The sequence below is a fragment of the Eutrigla gurnardus genome (genome assembly GCF_963514095.1).
Source record: "Eutrigla gurnardus genome assembly, chromosome: 17".
Classification (NCBI taxonomy): domain Eukaryota; kingdom Metazoa; phylum Chordata; class Actinopteri; order Perciformes; family Triglidae; genus Eutrigla; species Eutrigla gurnardus.
Window position 1 is genome coordinate 10696637 of NC_139928.1, and position 21666 is coordinate 10718302.

The 21666-nt window shown below is 41.0% G+C and overlaps 3 protein-coding genes across 3 annotated transcripts; 1 reads left to right on the top strand and 2 right to left on the bottom strand.

The window, feature by feature from the left end:
- Nucleotides 1-87: 87 nt before the first annotated feature.
- On the bottom strand, nucleotides 88-16702 carry LOC311027771 (putative acyl-CoA dehydrogenase 6). Its single transcript, XM_084031930.1, has 9 exons — nucleotides 16494-16702; nucleotides 11380-11500; nucleotides 5423-5552; nucleotides 4009-4115; nucleotides 3404-3571; nucleotides 2949-3122; nucleotides 2486-2647; nucleotides 1129-1279; nucleotides 88-454 (listed from the first exon to the last, which is right to left on the bottom strand). Exons 1-9 carry the CDS (start codon nucleotides 16692-16694, stop codon nucleotides 364-366), a joined length of 1305 nt encoding a protein of 434 aa, XP_083888056.1. The 5' UTR covers nucleotides 16695-16702; the 3' UTR covers nucleotides 88-363.
- Nucleotides 16703-17782: 1080 nt separating this feature from the next.
- Nucleotides 17783-18413, bottom strand: gngt1 (guanine nucleotide binding protein (G protein), gamma transducing activity polypeptide 1). The gene is made up of 3 exons (XM_084032184.1): nucleotides 18313-18413; nucleotides 18084-18182; nucleotides 17783-17924 (listed from the first exon to the last, which is right to left on the bottom strand). Exons 2-3 carry the CDS (start codon nucleotides 18177-18179, stop codon nucleotides 17799-17801), a joined length of 222 nt encoding a protein of 73 aa, XP_083888310.1. The 5' UTR covers nucleotides 18180-18182; nucleotides 18313-18413; the 3' UTR covers nucleotides 17783-17798.
- A 965-nt stretch (nucleotides 18414-19378) lies between these two features.
- On the top strand, nucleotides 19379-21666 carry tfpi2 (tissue factor pathway inhibitor 2). Its single transcript, XM_084031974.1, has 5 exons — nucleotides 19379-19545; nucleotides 19778-19948; nucleotides 20342-20521; nucleotides 20652-20825; nucleotides 21184-21666. The coding sequence occupies exons 1-5, from the start codon at nucleotides 19428-19430 to the stop codon at nucleotides 21264-21266; spliced, it is 726 nt and encodes a 241-aa protein (XP_083888100.1). The 5' UTR covers nucleotides 19379-19427; the 3' UTR covers nucleotides 21267-21666.

Below are 21666 nucleotides of genomic sequence, written 5' to 3' on the forward strand. Positions count from 1 at the left end.
GGATATTTATTATTTTATTAATGTTTACATTATTAAGTCTATTTAAAAAAAATAGATGTATTCTTAAAAGGATGATTAAATTAAATTATTACAAATTACACATTTGTCAGGTCAAGAAAAACAGAAGCTTCACAATTCTGTGAGTTTGACCTGATAAGCTTCTTTTGCACTACATGCAGTTAAAAACATAGTTACAACAATCAAAGGCAAAACAATTTAACTTCCTTGTATATGTCAAGCGTTTTAACATATCAGAACTGCACTTGGGTGACCTGTGTTTAGTAATTATTATTATACACATTATACATTATCAGCAGTGGAGCAGCAGACTTCAGTCCTCCCCTGGGTCAGGTACTGATGACATCAGTTCTTGGGTAGTGTTTCCATGTACTTGCAGATGATTCCCAGCATGACCTCATCAGCCCCTCCACCAATCGAAATTAACCTGGAATCTCTGTGGAAAAGACAACAGATTTTTTGTTTGTGTACTAATCATCTACATTTCCTTCAACATCTGAATTCACTTAATTTGATATGATATTTTGTTTCTCAGACTTCATCCTGAACCCCTTGTTCAACTGCATTATATGCCCCATCAGTAGATGTCAGCATAGTGTAAAATAAAGGTTTAGAGAATCTGAATCAAACAGATGATACTTGATAATACACAAATAAACAGACGAGGAGAATTGTAGTCCAACAGTGCATAGCAGTAAAACTGAGCCTAATTGTACGTCTTCAATAATTATTATTACTTGATGACATGCTATGTTTATGCAAAAGCCATCAATCAATCTGATTTAACTCCCTTGTAAAAAATACATCGACCACCAGCTTCATCGAGCTCCAGCCAACTGGTGAGGCTGCTTCTGCCGTAGAAATGTTATACTCTCACAAAAAGCATAGTTGGCAGCCAAATGTAACCATAGTTGGCTAGTAACCTGCGTTAGTGACTGGTGCTGCCATGTCAAGGTTTTGCGGTCAAATATTATTTGCTTTTTGGGATGAGATGAAAAAAGTGCTCATGGTTGAATATAATTCAAATATAAATCACAGTATTGGGGAAAACAGCAAAAAATGTTTCAAAACCAGATCACCGAACAAAAGACTTTCTCTGAACAGGCTCACCTGTAAAATCTGCTGACCAGCACGTCACTGGTGAAGCCCATTCCTCCCCAAAACTGGAGACAGCTGTCACCCACTTCCCTAGCCAGGCGGCCCCCCTTTAATTTGGCCATGGATGCAAGCTTGGTGACATCATTCCCTTTAATGTACAATGCTGCAAAAAAAAAAGGGAGGACAGAAGTAGTAGCATAAGAAGAGTAAACATACGAGTGAATTAAAGGAAATTAATGTAGAATAGAGAAAAGAAAAACAAATGAGTTACTGGTGGTTCATCAATACCTCTATCGCAGATTTCCAGAGGAACATGATTTTTCCTGTCTCAGTGTGTGAATAAGTGTGTTTGTGTATCTCTGTGTGTGTGTGTGTGTGTTCGTTCCTGTGCCAAACAGATTGAAAAGCTTTGTTCCGTTTCTGTGCCAGTAAATCGGACCAGCTAGATGAAACAATTCAAAGCTGCTAGCAACTGAAGTAGTTAAAAACACGAGAAAATCACAAGACCTTGAACAGACATTTGCACACACCCACATATTCACATCATAAACACTGCAGTGTAAAGCACTCTGGATGTATTTTGGAGGAGCTGGGTATGTGCCATTATCTAGTGGGCAAGCCTTTTTTGTTTGAAGTTGTGCCAATACACACAAAAACAACAGCAATTTAGTAGATCAAGCAAGACACTCAACCCCCCGCTCCATAACATCACGTATCTTTAAAAATATGTTTACATTATTTGAGAAGCAAATAAAGATTAACACAATAACTAACTATAGCGAATAATTAAGTAATAGAGTTAAACAGAAAGGCAGAAAAGGCAATGGCTTAAAAAATGGAAATAGCCTTTAAGTAGGATAGAATTTAACTCTGACAAAAGATAGGAGCCAAAATAATCATAATAAACCAACCTGCTGCATTGTACATGGATAAATTACCCACTCAAGGCTTGTTTGGCATTCGCATCATTCTTGCAAAGCTAAATCAACTGTGGCCTTTGCTGTCGAGGCCTCACTATTATCTATTGTATTAAGTGCCACAAGGACAGCTGCATGCATTCATTTTGCAGGAGTTTCCTAAAATACTGCACATGCTAATCCAAGCATGTATGTTCCCAACCCTGGCCTGGGTGGTGAGGGAATTTTGGATATGTTTATTTATAAATAACATTAATACAATCTAAAGGTGTACGGTACCGACGGATTGGTAAGTAGGGTTCCTGAAAAAGTAACTACACACAAAAAAACACACACGCTCTGAGCCAAACATGGAAGACATTAAGAGGAAACGGAGTCATTCACATCCAGCACGACCAAGCTAATATCTTTCATTTTTGTTGTGCCATGTCTGCACATAAAGGCGACCCCACCTGTAGCACGGTGTAGGAGGGAGCGGAGCAGCTCGACCTCTGTCTGCAGCTCGGCCAACCTGAAGTGGACCGACTGGTGGTAGAGGACAGGCTGCTTGAAGATCTTCCTCTGCCGTGTGTACTGGATGGTCTCCTGAATGATGTTGTCCATCATGGTCACGACTGGAGGTGTAAAGATAGAGAGACAAAGACGTGAACTTTCTACTGCCACTGCTTCCATCTGCACTGCATGTCTGCCCAAGGAAATATTGATGCAAGCTTGCGAAAGCAAACAACTACTTTACAGAAGATTAATGGCTTCAAATCTAAGACCTGAACTCCCATATTCTGGTGAAAAACGGAGTGTAGAGTGAAGGATGAAGTGAAAAAGAAAAGTAAAGAAATCTGGGAAAGATGATGTCTGATTGCTGCATGTGGCTGTGAGAGAGGGAGCGATTAAGAGCTGTAAGAAAGGCTCACTCACCGTTGGCCACTGCCCAGAGCCGCTCTTCCTGGAACTGAAGCATCTGATAGGTAAAGCCCATGCCTTCCTGGCCGATGATGTTCTTGCAGGGCACATGGACGTCATCAAAGAACACTTCAGCTGTGTCTGATGACCACATACCCATTTTTTCAATCTTGCGGGCGATGTGTACTCCTAGAGTGGGAGGGCCAAAAAAACAGAAATAGACGTCACTGTGCATCTTGGCAAAAGCATACGAATAATAACAAATCCTATTGATGGAACAGATTCTGACATTCCATAAGAGGGTGTTTTAGGGTAATACGCACAGGCGAATCATGTGGGAATACTGATGTAAATCATCTGTTATAGTGGAAGTGAAAAACACAAAATCTTACATTTGAGGGCCATTTTTAGATTTGCTTAAATCCCAGATGATTTATGGCAATCATCCCACAACTAATTGAAAGACCTACCAGGCAAGTTCATTGGCACACAGATGAGGGATTTGTTCCTGTGTGCGGGCCCATCACTGGTGTTCGCGAGGAGACATATCCAGTCAGCCTGGGTGCCGTTGGTGGTCCACATCTTCCCCCCGTTGATTACATATTCATCCCCTTTCCTCACCGCCTTGGTCAGGATACCTAAATCGATGTTTGGTGGAGTGTGTAAATGGATGGAGAGAGAAAGAAAATTGGGGAAATGAGTGTAAGGACAGAAGGTTAAATGGAAAGTTTCCACAGATGAATAATCCAAGAAATACAATTCTGTCCCTTAAATGAAAGGACTTGAGAACCTCACAAGATGTTCCTCCGAGTCTAAAACTGCTGTATTACTTAAAGTGTCAAACAATGCATGCAAATCCAGATAAATTAGAGTGGTGAAAACTAATGATGGAGAAAAATAGACCCATCGCATTCATCATGCGACTCTTCTCTAGTGAGAGAATATCGGTGCCAAATTGATTGTTAAACTGCTGCTCAATCATTTCCGCAGCATGAGTTTGTTTAAAATGTTCCTTCAGTAGTTAGTAACTAAATGTGATAAAAAATGACCACATGATGATGAAGGAGAGGCATACTTGAGACATCAGAGCCGGCTCCAACTTCACTAACTCCGAGGCAGGCCACTTTGTCCCCCATGATGGAGGGAAGGAGGAACTCTTTCTTTAGCTCAGCTGAACCAAACCTGCACACACACACAAACACACACACACACACACACACACACACACACACACACACACACACACACACACACACACACACACACACACACACACACACACACACACACACACACACACACACACACACACACACACACACACACACACACACACACACACACACACGAGAAGAAAATAAAAGCATATCAGTAACCAGCAGTTACTCTTTAAAACTAACAGGAATTCAAGACCATCTCTTGTTGATTTCCTGTAAACTAAGATCTAAAAGACAAAACTGTCTTTATCTAATACGAACATGCTTGTCGGGCAGCTGTCTAATTAAAGTTGTTTGAAACTCTTTAACTTCACCATGTAACTGCAGCAAGACAGAGCAGTGTGTGCTTTAAAACAACACTGCCATGTTTGAGGCAATTACAGTTCCAGTGGGACATAGGAGGGAGTCTCGGCCTGAAGCTCCCATAGTATTCTTTTGCTGCTCTCTTAGCACTTAGACCTCGTTGCGAGCTAGCGTAGATCTCGTAATTAAGCTCCCGAGACTCCAACTGTCTATTTCATCAAATTCTGTCTTGTGTCACCAGCAGCTGTTTCACAGCGGGATGATATCACACAACAAGCCAAGGCCATACACGGATGAGACAAATAATTACTAAATATATTAAAACACATACCCTCTCTGGGGAGTGTAATTTTGATAAAGGGCAACCACGGAGATACAGTTAAAGAGGGCATAGCCAGATACTATTTAGCCAGTATATCATAGGGCTAATATTCTTGGCTTGTCATAATTACATCTATATCAGTGCAAATATAAGCTGGCCATTAAAAAACATGATCTATGAAACCATAAAACAGTAAAAAGAATTTGAGCTGATACTTGTTTGTGCAGCAGTGCACTTCAGCTTCAGTTGTTTGTAATACTCTGCAGAGCAGCGTGGCAGCAGGTACTGTTATGGTCAATTAACCGATTCAGTGTATTTGGCAGTGGTCGGGATCACCAGTAGAAAAAGTATGGATATGGATTTGGTTATAGAATTTGTAGCACTATAAAATCGATTCTAACTGCATCACATTTAGTGTAATCAGTGCAGAAATGCACATTCTTCCATTGTTTGGACACCGGCTTGGTTTGAACAATTCAAACATCAAACACAATCTAATTATCTGCAGGCTAATCGAGGCAACACTTGCTGCCCAGGGTAGCAATACAAGCAAGCTTTTTTCACCTCAGAATGAAACCCGCCCATGCAGGATGAATGTTTGAAAATGTACAAGTGGTTCGGGGTATGTCACGTTTGTGGGATTGTACCTGGCCAGTGCAGGAGTAGCCATGTCCGTCTGTACACCTATGGCCATGGGGATGCCTCCACAGCGGATGTTGCCCAGCTCCTCTGAAACCGCCACGCTGTAGCTGAAGTCAAGACCCAAGCCTCCATACTCTGCCGGGAACAAAACACACACTTCCTCAACTTCTGCTGACAACGTAGTGTTGATTAAGTTATGAACCTTTACTACTCGGCTAACAAAATAAGAAAAAAAAGGGCGTATCAATGTCACTTTTGATAAATATAGCCATCCGGACTTTAGTCACCTTTAACCAGCCTTGTGCCCACCTTTCCTGTATCCCTTCATCTTTTCCTGTCGTCTCTGTGATAAACCTCCCCCCACACACACACACACACACACACAGGTATATACATACAGTACATAACAGTCTGAACGGATCTTTTGGCACTGGAGCATGCTCTCAAATTAATTACAGAACGTTATCATTAATTGCGCTATCTGTGATTATGTGTAAAAAAGCACTGCTTGGAGACCAGCAGCGCGGTGCAGATAAGAGTCACTGTCATCTCAGTGGCATGTCATCCGTTCTGCTTCGTATATCAAACTTGATTTTGATCTTTTAAACAACCCATTTAATGTAAAAGTAAAAAATGGATCCCAATTTCCTTAATTCTAGCACTGGAAGCATTTGCAAAGACCTTAGGTCCTTAATGGAGTTGAACAGTACATAATAAAGCATGTTTAAAAGATGAGTTATCCTCATAAAGAGTCATTTCTTTTTTCTTTCCTTTCTTTTGCCTTTCATCATCAGTGGCACCTCTATTATGGACTGAATATGCTGGTTTTTACATTAATATACTTAATGCTAAAGGCCAATTTTCTTTCCATTATTCATGGAATTAGCTGGCTAATGTGCTCACTTTTATACACCATTTCTCTTAAAGTCATTTGTGTTAACATAAACACATTCGGATCCTTTCAAAATATGACGATTTAAAAACTAATAGTCTTTCATTCATCATACCATGCTGGTCTAGCAAACGTAACCTGACAGTTATTCATTTAGGACAAATCTCGATAACGTCCGGTCAGCCAAAAGTAACAAGAGCGAGCATTTGTGAAACGGCTGGTGCTCAGTTTTCCCATGACTAAATACAAAATGCCAGCTACTTGATGATGGATACCAGCGCTGACTGACAATGAATAATTATCAGCAAATTTACCACATGGCATCCTGCAACTCTCACAAAGTGGTTTAATATCATCTGTCAGACTGGTCATCGAACGGAAAGCAGTCTGGCAGACGGTCAGAGAGAGACAGGGGGGGAAGGAAGAACGAGAGCTAAATTAATTGGGACAGAGAAAGAGGGAGATATAGCGAGACAAGCAGAAAAGGGAGTGGGGAAGCCAAAAATAAGAGGAAGCAGGTGCAGCTGTGCAGCGATAAGACTCCGAGCGCTGGAAACCCTGCGGTGGATAATGTGGACGAAGGGAAGCACCGAGGTTTATCCCACCTAAAGCAAAACAGCAGGGCGTCTGGTTGAAAAAGCAAGCAAAAGAAAAACAAACATAATCCTGTCACAAATGTCAATCCTATACACATGTGTTTCTTCTGGACACCAGATGTTCCACAGCATAGGTTCTCATCCGGTGGAGCTCTATATGGAGCAAATATCGAAGGATAAAGATTGAGAGAAGGTAAAAAAGGTGCAGCGCACTGTCACGGAGAGAACATTTTCTACTCTAAATGCTCAGCAACATGAGTGAGCTGATGACGAAACCACTTCTCCCAGGATGACAACATGGGAAGGAGGGCTGATGAATCACTGTTGTAAGCCCAGATCCATGAAAATTGCGTAACAATTACTACGACAATAGTGTAATTGAACTATTCCTCAACACTCAAATGCGTGCAACGCCATTCCAGTGTGATGTGTACTATTAAATATGAGTAGTCATAAGATTTGGAATAGAAACAACAGATTGTGATGCATGTATCACAGTATTACTAAAGCAGAAATAGTGAGAAAGGGAACAGTATGGACACACAAGTCTCTCCAACAGGCTATTCATCTTAATATTAGCAGCACATGATTCAGTTAAAGGGGAAACTGTGGAGGCTGCCAAGTCCTATCTGTCAGGCAGGAGACAAGAGGCCATTGCCATGGTGTGAACAGCGGATACCTCTCTCAGAGCAAAGGAAAACAGGCAGGGTGCCAATGGTCATCCCTGTCTTCTCCCTCAACATCCAACAGCCTTAGGAAAACTTCCTGTTCTTGTGTTTTGAAGGTAATAATGCCTTTCCTTGGAAAAAGAGTGGGAAATGAGTTGTGAATGTTCTTGTCAGTGGGTTAAGTAAAGGGACATGCTGTTAACAACAATACAGCATAAATAATTCCACTCTCCGATCACTCTGTTTTACCAGAGAAGTACCAAGTCATTAAATGCCTAGAAACAAAAGATGCCTCAATCACATTTTTTTTTAAATTTCTTTCTTTTGGGGGACATTTTGTCACGTGTTTCTTAAATAATGATAGTAGAGAGATGAAAGACAACACGTCCTCTACCAGATTCAAACCTGGGACCTTGGCTCCTTAAAGGAAAACACCACCGCATTTCCATACTGAACTATGTTCTGCCCTGATCTTAGACGAGGTGATACATACCTCCCTCTCCTCTGTGCGTGCACTCAATGGCTCTTGCGCGCACTCCGCGCAGCGCTAATTTGCTAGCATGTAGCTTGTCCCAGTATATTCCTTAGGATCCAAAGGGGGGTGAAGTTAGAAGCGACCAAGCACTTCCACGTTGTCCCTATTTAAATACGGTTACGTGAGTAGTTACACGACCCAAGTTTGGTTACACAAAATGAAACATGCCAATTTTTCTAAGCGGATAACAAGGATAACTATATAGTATGGCGGAATAACAACTGGAAGCACTTCGACGTCGGCGCAGTAATATCATCACTCCGCTCCCCCTCTTACTTCCGTCAATAGAACCTACGTGACCTGCACGCCGTCGCCTGCACTACCTGTAGTAGTTTATGCACAGTTGAGGAAGCATCAGGTTGTAGTAAGATAGTTTGTGAACAATCAAACATCATGGTTATAACGTGGATCGTACAGGGTTGTGAAAACAAGCACAAGGTATATAGTCCCGTCATGTTTTGAGTGATGATATTACTGCTCCGACGTCGAAGTGCTTCCAGTTGTTATTCCGCCATACTATATAGTTATCCTTGTTATCCGCTTAGAAAAATTGGCATGTTTCATTTTGTGTAACCAAACTTGGGTCGTGTAACTACTCACGTAACCGTATTTAAATAGGGACAACGTGGAAGTGCTTGGTCGCTTCTAACTTCACCCCCCTTTGGATCCTAAGGAATATACTGGGACAAGCTACATGCTAGCAAATTAGCGCTGCGCGGAGTGCGCGCAAGAGCCATTGAGTGCACGCACAGAGGAGAGGGAGGTATGTATCACCTCGTCTAAGATCAGGGCAGAACATAGTTCAGTATGGAAATGCGGTGGTGTTTTCCTTTAACCCCTAAGCCAAAGCAGCAGATTTGTTTTACGTTATGACATGTACAACATGGCACTTTTAAATGTTTACTGAAACCAAAACATAACAAATTATTTTGTCTTAAATAAAGACATTTAGTCTTAGGGTTTTAGGGTTATTTTCCATATAACAATACATCATTTCAGAATTTTACACCAGTTCTAACTATAAAGTAAGATACAGTTGTTCCCCATGCATTACCCTTTCCCTTGAAACACAATAAGGTAGATGGCCCATGGCACATCAAGACAAGATCTTTTAATTCTGGGTAATTCTTGAAATGAGGTTATTACCAGTCTTGACAGCAACGCTGGAATAGTTTTAGTCTGTATGAGTCATCACTGCAAAATGTGGTCCTGGATACTGTAGCATAAACTGACTCACAGAGGCTGTTTTGAATACTGCAATATGTTTTATATGTATCAACATGAAGGCCACGGTCTAACGCTGAGCAAGAGCACTGATAGTGGTGGGTAGGAAGTGGGGACAAGTTTGTTTTGTATTGTATCTGGCTTTGAGTTCTTCTCTAATTACACCCGATGAATCCTTTCTTCGTTATCAGATTCCTAAATCCCCATTCCCACTCCTCTAATCCAGGCCTCTAAATCAATGAACCCAGTGCAGAATTCTTTGAGAGTCTACCTTATTAGTCAGCACAGCTGCAGAGCTGCATCTCATTGTACACGTTCCCAAAGACATAGTGGCAACTTTGGTTATTGCTAAAATTCAGACAAATATTAAGCCAATTGTAGCCAGAATTATCGGAAGGAGCCAGATTCCAGTGTGGCTACAGTCTTTCTGAGAAGATTACAATGTTTTCCCATTAGCCTTTGCTGTCAAATCTTCAGTTTTAAGGATTAGTCAGGCTATAATAATACTGAGGTCAATTTAAAATTCACACTGAAACATGTCAATGCTGACAGTTGTTTCTGTATACTTACAGGTAATCTACCACCTGATAATACAGTGTCTTCACACAGTCTTCCAGTGCCTGGGCTGCGTCTCCTCTCTAATCCTCTAGTCCTAAGACTTGTGTACTCTGCACATTTTAATTCCCTCGCCCTCCCTCTACTTTGACCTACAGACCTGTGGCGCAATCCTCTTCACAGAGCTCCGTGTTCAACATTATTGTTCGCAGATTTGTTTTTTTCAGCATCACATGCCAAGAACCGCAATAACAGCTGTTTTAACCACAGCCATGTGATCACGGCAAGGTGAAGGTAGAGATGAGCAGAATATGGTATAATTGTGAAACTTAAGATCTATGCTGCTGATGGCTGAATTAGACATCAAAACCACAATTATTTTGTGGTCCTGTACTGTACGTACTTAGTCCACTCCTTCCTCCACCCCAGCAGTGACACAGCTGAGTACACATCTGGAAATAAGATAAACTGTAGCAGACAGCTTTTGTGGGATGTTGCTGTGACACCAGCACGCATCATCCTAGTGGGAACATTTCCAACCCAGAACAGCTGTAATGTATGGCTGTCAAACAAGAGAGAAAATGACTGAAAAGTGAATGTGACTGTGACAAAGAAATGCCAAACCTTGAAGCAGATGAACGGGCGGGACACATTTTAATATACCTATCCCTTCAGGCTAATTCGAACCACAACTTAAATTATGATTCCTAGTGTCTTTTATTATTCTTGGATTCAAACATTGCATCCTTAAAAGCAATGAGTTAGATTTATTTACATACTTGAACAGCATGTCCCAAAACCACATATATTTTAGACCAGTGATTAATAAGTTGTCATACAGTATTTGTGTGGTTTACCAACTAAAATGCCCAAGAATACAATTGGACTTAAATCTGTGCCAATGCCCTCAAAACACATGCGAGTACATATTCTGCAAACACAAGTCAATATTCTTTCGGTTTTATTAAGTTTTATGCTTTTGACTTGTCCATTTAAGGCATCCAGCTTAATGAAAACAAACAAAAAAAACATGTAACATATTAAAAGAAGGGCAAATACTCAAATGTTACTGTATCAACTTGTTAAAATGATGTCAGTGAGACACACTCAGTCAACATAGCTATCATTTCCTGGGTTTGGCACTGTGATATGATGGTTATTATCATTTCCCAGCAGACTTATTATCTCCTTAGATCCTTTCACAGAAAACAAATATCCTCTAAAATCAAAAGGCCTCTGGGTCTCCAAATCAAACAGACCTTTTCCCTAATTGCGCTGCTCCATATAAAGCACAAAAACCCACTAGATCAACTAAACCTTCGCAAAATCTCAGAAAAATGGAATTTGTGCCGGATTAAAAAAACCCATAATCACTCACATTTAAGCAATCCTAAATTCCTTTCCAGAGTTTCAGGGGCTGTAGTGCTCCTGGACAAGGACTTGTGAACTTAGCATCCCAAGTGTGTGTTCATGAAAAGGAATGTTGTCTTACCAACTGGTTTGTTGACTCCTAGAAAGCCGGCACTTCCTAAGATCTTGAAAACTTTATGGGCTGGAAACGTCCCTTTTGCCTCCCACTCATCCACGTAGGGGTTGATGTCCTGGTCGATGATCTGGAGCACAAAGGCGACATGGGAGAGATCATGAAATACTTTTTTGTCACTGTGTTGCAACATGCACAGATTTTTCCCCCCTTAATATGATTCTATCAAGAAATGGAAGCCCTGCTTTCCTATTTCCTGTCTCATTACTAACACGAGAAGATATACATTATGAGTAAACACAGGTTTCCTGCTGTGAGGCGCGCATGTCTACTTAAGTCTATGTAATCTATCTCTAGAAGACAGCGAGATAAGGTATTATATATCAATGAATAGAAAGCAGGCTGGGAAAATGGAACATTTGGTGAATCTGTAACGGTGACAACACAATGACAGCATGCATGTTTTGGCATTTCAAGTAGTACATGTCATCAGTCCCCTACGGCTAACCGAGTCTTGGTGAGTGACATACAATATGATAAACTGCAGGCTCATAAAACGGGTTTGTCCTCCCCCAATCTGGGACATTTGGGAGCAGAAATAGTGCTTTAAACAAGACCGTGACAGAATCCAGTGATAATGTTGGTAACACAAAATGGGTTTTTGAGGACCAACACTTATATGGTTACTTATATTCTAATACTAGAATTGTTGGTAGCCAATAACGTTGTATGCAACCATTTGAAAGACAATATTTTAATGACTGAGCGTTTCCTCCACCATTTTTATTCTTGGCAGGGTAGAAAAACCTCTGAAGTAAGATTTAGAACAGCATGCAAAAATAAAGCTCTGTACTGAAACCCATACTAGACATTCCTTCTGGGTTGGTAGCCACTCCATTTATTCAGCCACAAAGCCTGGATACACTACAGCCTGAAAATGAAGGATTGCTCTTATTATATGCTGGGACAACAAAAAAGAAACATTTTCACTATATAAGAGATGGATGTCATTAACTGGCTGATTTTAACAACTTTTTTCACATATTTTGGATCAGGACTAAATAGATCTTGTCGCAGGATTTTACATAATATTCTGAAAAGGTGAGAGCAGCTTTCGTTCAGTCTCTCAAAACAAAGTCAAGCATCATTGTGCTTTATCAGAGTCTAGAACTTGGTTCTGGTTTTTTGAGTCATGGCCAAAATGTGTGTAGGGAGGCAGCGAAGAGTGGGACGCAACCTGGCTTCGGAATAGACTTTGGAATGATTTAACCTAGGGGCCGTGACTCATTTCGAGCACCTGGAAGTGGTCCACAGCTGGAGAAGCACTTATGAATCTGCTGTGATGCTCATACGGTTCTATTTTTGAGGGAACTCACAGTGAATGGACTGCAGATCTATAGCGTGGTATTTTGTTGACAATTCTTTTAATAATTCTCCCGCAGCAGGCTTTAGTGCACAGGATGTCAACAATGGTTTCTGCAAAAATAATGTTGGTAAAGTGCTCTACCTACCATTCAAACCAAATAAATTAACAAACAAAAACGTCTGTTTCTTGCAAAATGGTTTTACATTGTAATATTAAAATTAAAATGCCCTCCAAAATATTGATTTGTACTTGTTAGCCAAAATATATATTAAAAAAAAAAGACTACAAAAGCTTTGCGATTGTTGTTATTCACTTTACTGCATTAAGATCTTCAATAGGTCACGGTTTCAACAGACGCATGACAATCAGCTTCACAATGTGTTTCTCTGCTCAATAAAATACGCTCTAAATTGTGTTTAAAAGCAATGAAACGAAATGATCAAAACAATACGAGGTATCTAATGGAAACAGGTGACATTCTAGCCTAGATCAATAAGAGAAGTGACAGTAAATGAGCCATGTGTCATAATCTGGATTGTGAAAAACAAACCCTATTGATTATTCTTTCAGGTAGCTTTGGTTAAATCTCTGCTTGAGAGTAAAAGGAAAACCAGCAACGATTTAAGATTATGCTTGTGTTTTACCTTAACACCCCCTAAGGTTGCAAAAAGTGATGCATACTCATTTTGTCCTTCCAAAACACACAATTCCAAACCAGCCTTCCCCTCAACAAGCCAGGAAAAACCTGCTGGCTGAGAAACATCTGACTACGAGGTAGAAAGAAAACATGGACATCAAGTTTTCAGAAAAAAGACACTACTTTCAACAGATATATGGGGCACATGCCTGGGCTTGAGTCTGTGAAAATCAGGCTAACATGCATAGTGTTAAAGACAAGACCAGATACTGGTTCCCTTTAACCTGCAATAAACTCATCCATGTTCAAAGTTCAAATCCTGAGGAGGGAAAGGGAGGGATCACTAGCTGCGGGAAAGGGAAACTAAAAGGTCACCAGGGAGTGATTTTACACCTCTATTGTGGACTATTTGTGTTGCATACCAGAACAATTTCACATCACTAAACCGAACTGAACTGAAGAGAGAGAGAGAGAGAGAGAGAGAGAGAGAGGTGAGGGCAAACAACTGATTGTTTTGATTGAGAGAATTCAACATATCATATTCAATATACGGGGCCTCATTTTACTCAAGACAAGGCAATTCAAGCAAGACAGTCAGTAACTATAGGGTACATCACAATATACTTATGTGTAAATGAAGCAGAAACAGTCCTCCTGATGCAGAACTCGAACACTTGTTTTATGAAATCACTTCATTATAAAGTGCCTATAGTTACATTGTTCTATAGTACCAAAGTACAGTCCCTCACTGATTGCAACACGACAACAACCAAAAACTACCAAAAAGTCAGAAAGCAGTAATCAGCTAAGCCTCAGAATCACTTCATCTTGATATGTGGTATTGTGCCTTTGTCCGACCCCTTCTTTACTGCAGTGACAAAAAAAATGCATCTTAAGTAGTTAGTTGGTGACACCAGGAGCGAACTAATTATTTAAAAAACACACACACACACACACACAGATGCTGAAGAGGGCCCTGCTGATGTTACATTCAAGTCAAATTTTGAATTTGCTGCAGAAAAAAAAAAATTCAAGCAAGGAGAATGGGACGCCTTTATTTGGTTTATTTCAATACCAGCCAATGTCACGGGACCGAATTCTAAAAAGGTAATTTCTTCCTGATGGCACAAACCATATCAGGCACACACATCTGCAAATTACAGCCACTGGCCAGTGTGTGTGTGCGTCTAGGGTGGGTTGGGGGATCCCAGGCTGCACATGAGGAGTCTCTTCCTAGAAGTGTTGAGAAAATATCTTTTGGCAGCTCCTCATTAATGTCCAGACATCAACACCCACACAGAGACACAGCAGCCAGGGTGGTTTGTATATGAAGGAGACTGGAACCCTGACTACAGGATAAGCAGTAGACGATGGATGGATGGATGGATGGAACCCTGACTAATTTCTTAGCACAGGAAGTTGTTTGTTTCATCTATAAATGGCCAACGCACTATGTAACACACACAGACACACACACACACACACACACACACACACACACACCTACTTTGACAACAGTCAACAGAAAGTTGGTAGTGGAAACATGGCCGCTATGAACGTCTGACCTTGGAAAGTCACTAAAGGATTTCCTATAACCCCATTTGTATACCATCTATAAACACATTATCCTACAGTGAATTCCTTTAATAAACCATGTTTCCTCAAGTTCCCTTTCCTGTACTGCCAAACTATTGTTCTGTGCTTCCTTTTCACATTTTCATCCATCCCATTATTCCCAGAGCTGGTTTATTTTCAACCCTCCGTGCATCCTTTTGAAGGTTTAGTCACACAACAAGCTTCCCTTACCGCAACATCTTTGCTCCCTGCCTTGAATTAGACGCTTTTGTTAGTTCTGCAGTCTATGTCTCCAATGTCTGTCTAGTCGTATGCATCCTACATGAGTCATGCTGATTACTAATGCTTGGTTTGAATTTTCACAAACATAATTTGCACCTGACAATATTTAGCTTTTCAAATATAATAGCCGTGCATGTCAGAAATCTCTGACTGGCAGAAAAAGACGAGGTACGCTGACTTTTACTAATAATAAAGCCTACCATTGCTCAAGCAAAGAGCCAGTCGGCTGCTTAACCTTATTCAAAAGTCCCTAACAAAAACATTTATTAGTAATTACGTACAGTAATACTGGAGAAATCCAGTAAATGCTAAATACATTGTCTATGTGTTCTGTTCCAAGCTTTTTGGAGAATATTATCAAACAGATTGAAATTAAACAGCCATTCCCATTCTTGATCATCTCAACACCAGAATAGCTCATGGTTTTATTGAGCAATCTCATTAAAAAAAAGATTAAATCATTATAGTATGTACCGTACAAAAGGAAAGTGGGAATAACTTTTCACTTTTTTCCCATTTTACACAATCTGTTTTCCAACAGAATAGCTTTGAATCAGTCAAAATTAATTGGCAGAGAAAGTTCTCAAATGTGCAAGATGTTTAACTTCCAGATAAGGAAGATGTAAATATGATTTGGTGCCAAATATTTGTTTGTTACAAACAAACACGATACCTGGTTTGGCAAAACTACGCTGGCTAACCCCACAGGTTGATAATGCAGTTTCATCTGAATGCCTTGCCCCCCTTAGTTGCCCAGCAACCAGCAATAACTGTTCCCACAGGTGAATCATGTGACCTGTCAGAGGGGAACAACACGGACTGTAAATGCTGGGTGCAGTGAAGTCTACAGGGTCACCACACACATCCAACACGGTCCTCAAACGCAAGCTAATCTCGTTTAGCCAACATTAGCCGAACGCAACCTGTGCTTTTCACAGGACGTAGACAGGCACATTAGCACCCCTTCCTAAGGATAGCACGTTAAAACACACGTCACAACAATGTCCATGGGTGAAGCTGTGATACAGAGCAGAACAGCAACACAGCCCGACTGAGGGCAACTACTGTTCATAACAAGCTAGCATAGTGACCTCTCACCCACTTCTGTTATACAGCCCCTCCGCTGCTTCTTCCAACTACATTCAGTCGAACAACACTTGAGACTTCCAGCAACGGACATTGATATCATAATATCCACGTATCGCCCGTGAAACAAGGCAAAACACACAGACGTTAGCAGCCCTGCCATTATATCACCGTTACCTTTCTGAGGGACTCCTTAAATGCAAAGTGCTCTTGTGTGTAGATTAAATGTTCGCCGGAAGTGTCTGGGGCACTGGAAGTTACGGGTTTAGATGACACGCCGTCCGACAACGAGCGGACACAAACACTTGAGGTGAATTTGTAGAAATTACGACCCCGGGCCAGCAGGTTTAAACAGCGAGCTCCTTCACGCAGCGCCATATCTCTTGACAACCGTTGGTGTGCGCATGCGCGTCCCGCGACTGTCACTGCCATATGTCTATGGTCACTGCCACCGACTTTGGGGAACTTTGGGTTTAAACTTTAACTCCACTGGGAAAGTTATAATGTTCCCGGCTCCGCTTCTGTCATTTGGGGAAATACCGTTAAACAAATAGATTTCAGAAAGCTCCCACCACGTACAGCATTAATGCAGTGTTTCCCAACGTGGAGGTCAGGACCCTTAAATGGGGTCACAAAATAATCTGAGGTTGCAGAATGCAAAGGAGGAAGATACTTCCTCTACACAACATGATAGATTGGTCTCTTATCTTTGCTTCTTTTTTTTTTTGTGAAATACCGGATAGTTTTAGCTCTTCAGACTTCTAAAAAAGTAAGTGAAACCACTGAATGACTCATTGTTTAATCAAACAATCTGAAAGGGAAAATCACTCTTTGGTGGAAGTCATGACGCACATGACTTCCACAAAGGGTCACAAATTGATACCCTTCATTTAAAGGGATCATAAGTCAAAATGTTTTTTTCCCATTCCAGTCAAAAAAAATGTAAAACCATGCAGGAAAGAACAGACGAAGGTTCAAAACGTCCACACTGGGGTTCTTTAAATATCCTACAAAATGTTAATGACTTCAAAAAGATTTATGAGAAAAGGTTGGCTGAACTCTAAATATAAAAACGGAGTTATGAAGATGTATCTGTTTCTCTACTCCATTCGAAACGTCCCACAGTGAATGATGGAGACAGGCGGAGTTATAAACAAGCACATTTAATGGTTGCTTCTGTTTGAAACAGAACACATGGGCCCTTTTGCTCAGACTATATACATCACATGAAACCGAATCATCACGCAAGCCTTGCCGAATACAACTCATATTTATTGCATCTTTTCAAATGATAAGATTATAAGGCTACAAATCTGTCCAGAAGATGGGGGGGATTGTTTACATGTAATCTCGTGAAGTTTTATATATATTTTTTTCTTTATTATGTACCCTTGTCTTCTCAGTCTGCAAATCCATTTCATGAGGGGAGGGAGAATGTCCTCGGGTGCTAATCTGAGATTTGAAAAGCTCTTTGGGTCCGGTCTAGCAGATGACACAGCCACCTTTCTCCTTGAAGGGGTTCTTCTCCTCTGGAATGCCTTTGACGAGGATGTCCTCCTCCTCTCCAGCCTGAATGTACTCCTTGAGTTCTTCACAGCATTTAGAAGTCTAAAGTGATCAGACCAACAAAAGAAATGCGTTGAGGCGGTTATTATTTTTGTCAGATGAAAGATTAAAGTCTGAATATAGCATTTATTCACTGGTATCTTTCAGAACAATAAAGACACTGACATGTTCGATCACTTTCGGTGTAAGAAAAACACTTACCAACCACCTCTCAAGTTTCACTTCAATTTTAAGTTGAGTCACTTCCATTACAGCCTTGTCCTTGTCCGTCAGGTCATCTACATTTATGACTGGCATTCTCTGTCAACAAAAGGAAACATTCAGCATGTTTTTGCGAGATCTTTACCACCATCTGACAAATAAAAGACCTCAAAGGATTCTACCTCACAATGATGAACAAAAGTCAACAAAAGAATAGAAATGTACTTACGCCTGCTTACAGGGAGCAGTTCTTCACCCCCCGAAATCCTTCTGAAGAATCCTTCTCCTCTCCCGCAGTCTGCGTTATAAAGTAATCTGCATAAACAATCCTAATCCAATAATCTGATTAAAACAAGCCCCCCCCCAAGGCAGTATCTGAAGTATGCTATCAAATAGGACAGTGCATTCGAAGTGCACAGGTGTCTGTTTGGGTTCGTTGAGTTGTACGTTAAACAAGACGCCGCATTGACGACAAAATTAGGATTTGTGCTGTTTTGACTTTGCTTTATTTCCCATATCCAGAAATGGGTTGAAAGGGTGGTGCTTCATGTATCAGGTCACTTTGATAAGACGGCTAATCTGGATTTAGCCTCCACCTGTCAAGGTGGAGACACTTTGTTCTTGACATGACTGCTAGCAGTTTTCCACTAACATCCTTAACAATATGGAGTAAAAGCCATTTGAATTACGCAGATACGTAAAACACAAAAGCTACATTTTAGTCCCCCCTTGTATTTAATGCTGCTTTCAGGTCTACTTAGAAATAGAAGAGGCTGCATTTATTAAGCAAAACATAAGATAACGACCACAAAGATGGAAACTAGGCAACTGTGCTTTGACACTTTGAGTGTGTGTGTGTGTGTATGTGTGTGTATGTGTGTGTGTGTGTGTGTGTGTGTGTGTGTGTGTGTGTGTGTGTGTCAGAACCAGTCAGACGGGGGTGTGTGTGATGGGAACTTGGCAGGATGGATCAGACAATTAAATTGTGTCAATATTTCACAAGAGTGTCTGCCTCTTAGGTAGTTTTGGGGTCAATCCATGAAACAGAAATGCCTGTGGGTCTCTGTACATCATCATCATCATCATCATCCTGAGTGACCAGCAGTGACCAGTGAACGGAACTCAGCTTCCTCCCGTGTGATTCCCGTTGCGTTGAACACGCCCTTAGTCACCATTTACCTCTACGTAATACGACAACGTAAAAAATCGAGTCTCCCTGATGTCACTAATGAATTAATCACCACTCTAATGTAGTTTGCTTCGTTGGAACTGAGTCATTGCATCCCCGCCCCTACACTTCCTCCGGGAAACATTCACTCAACTATAAAAGTGGCTGCGGCTCGGATGGTCGGCAAAAGCGGAAAACGGCTGGAGAGTTGGAGTTTAACAATGGAGTTTTGCATATTAACGCTGTTTACGCTGCTCTCCTCGCTGCACAGCGTCCTGGCGTTGACGCCTAAAGGTAGGCCCTTATAATAACTCACAACCATGTTCTCCTATTCTCTACTCTATTTGAGCGAACTTTTTTAAGAACTCTGTAAGGGCTCGCAGTTGTTGGCCATCAAAAGACTTCCTGCGTAAGACGCGTTGGTGTCACGGATCGCCAGTTTGGAAGATTTTACGCGCAGCAACATAAGCCGTTCTTTCCCGTTTGTGGTTTCACGTCTCAGTAACGATGCATTTGCCGCTTTCAGCCGCGTGTCTCCTAGAAGTGGACGAGGGACCGTGCCGAGCAGACATCGAGCGCTACTACTACAACACCATCACCCAGAAGTGCGAGCGTTTCTACTACGGAGGGTGCCAAGGGAACGCCAACAACTTCAGGAGTTACCAGATGTGCCAGAAGTCCTGCTTCAGAATCCCAAGTAAGTTCTCAATGTGATGAGCATATGCACTTAGGAAAACAAGTTTGCTATTGGATGTGTGCTGGGTGTGGTTTACTCTTAATTCACTTTTTAAAACGGGAAAATGCACAGAAGTGCGATAAATATCTTGCTTTCATACTGCTGATTGTATGATGGGTATTATCTATGTAGGTCAACTCAGGCATGTTGTTGTTTAAACTTCAGCAAACAACCCTGCAGCCAAATTAAAAACAGGCTTGACTTGATATTTCAGTTGCTATTTTTGATTATGTAGGCCACTAGGTCAATCCTAATTGTGTGTTTGCTTCTAGACGTGTTGAAGTTCGTTATTTGGTTGCAAAACATGCACAGATGCTTCACAATGACTCACATTTTGTCATTCTCCCCATCCAGAGGTTCCCCAAATCTGCAGGTTTCCTAAAGAGGAAGGACCATGCCGTGCCCTCTTTCGCCGCTACTTCTTCAACATGACCACCATGCAGTGTGAGTCGTTTTACTACGGTGGCTGCCAGGGCAATTCCAATCGCTTCCAGGACCTCGCCTCTTGCAAGGAATACTGCAGTCCACATAAAAGTAAGTATAAATGTGTGAAAACAATGTCTCATGCCTTTTGTGAGAATGCACAATGGAGTTGGGTTATAAGGAAATGGTTCAAACAATGATTTTTTTTTAACTTTATTGTGTGTTGTGTCTTGTTTTCCAGGTGTTCCTGTGCTCTGCCTGGACCCTCTGGACAAAGGGAAGTGTTCAGCCTCCATTCCCCGGTATTACTACAACAAGGCCACCAAGATGTGCGAGGAGTTCATCTACACGGGCTGCGGAGGGAGCAGCAACAACTTTGTGTCGAGGCAGAGCTGCATGGACGTGTGTGCTAAAGGTGTGTGAGGAGAAGCTCGCTGTACGTGATGAAGCCTGCAGCTGGAGACGAGCACTTGAGGCGTATTTGCAGATTTGAGTTTGGAGAGTTCCCAAAGTCACAGATAAATAATGTCACCCTCTTAAAATATTGGCCTATGTCATGTTTTCAAGTTTATCAAAAAAAAAAAATATATATAAAGTATATATTTATTATTTGGTTCAGTTTTGTTTTTAAACCTGAAAATATGACTTAAGGTGACGATAAGAAATAACTTTCATTATCAGAGTAAACCAAGGGAAAACTGTCTGTAGAATTTGCACTAAATAGAGAACAGAAGTATATCACACTAATCAGATGTTATATATTTTTGTTCCAGGGGGGAAAAAACTCACACACCAACGAAAAGGCCGGCGAGTGAGACGATATAGACATAATCGGTTGGCTTTCTTGCAGGCGTAGATGACTTGTCACTCAGGGATTCTCACTTGGACGAACCCCTTCATGGAAATAATTTTTATGCCAAAATGTGGACCAGCTCTTCTGTTGTTGTTACTGTAAGAGTTATAGTGGCTCATACACACATTTTTGTCTGTATTTTAATGCCTTATGAGCAATTTAAAATGTGATTTTAATGAAGTTTGTTATTGTGTATTTTGATACTGTGTGTAATGTGTTGTATAAGTAATCTATAACGATGGTGAACATTTTTATTCACCTAACTGTTTAATATGCACGTGTTTTTTATATAAATATACAGAGTTTTTACAAAATATCGTGTGCTTCTTTTGTGCTAATTGTGTTATGTTAATAATGAACAAACTCCAAATGTGTTCTTCAACCGCCTTCAAGGGCGTCTTGA

Bases quoted from the DNA above. Each gene is read 5' to 3' on its own strand.
- gngt1 (XM_084032184.1), bottom strand. From the start codon at position 18,179: ATGCCAGTCATAAATGTAGATGACCTGACGGACAAGGACAAGGCTGTA. The intron at 17,925-18,083 runs GTAAGTGTTTTT...TGATCACTTTAG, and splicing joins TGAAACTTGAGAGGTGGTTG to ACTTCTAAATGCTGTGAAGA.
- tfpi2 (XM_084031974.1), top strand. From the start codon at position 19,428: ATGGTCGGCAAAAGCGGAAAACGGCTGGAGAGTTGGAGTTTAACAATG. The intron at 19,949-20,341 runs GTAAGTTCTCAA...CTCCCCATCCAG, and splicing joins GTCCTGCTTCAGAATCCCAA to AGGTTCCCCAAATCTGCAGG. The intron at 20,826-21,183 runs GTGTGTGAGGAG...TTTTTGTTCCAG, and splicing joins CATGGACGTGTGTGCTAAAG to GGGGGAAAAAACTCACACAC.
- LOC311027771 (XM_084031930.1), bottom strand. From the start codon at position 16,694: ATGGCGCTGCGTGAAGGAGCTCGCTGTTTAAACCTGCTGGCCCGGGGT. The intron at 5,553-11,379 runs GTAAGACAACAT...TGTTCCCGGCAG, and splicing joins AGGAGTCAACAAACCAGTTG to AGTATGGAGGCTTGGGTCTT. The intron at 3,572-4,008 runs GTATGCCTCTCC...ACATCGATTTAG, and splicing joins AGCCGGCTCTGATGTCTCAA to GTATCCTGACCAAGGCGGTG.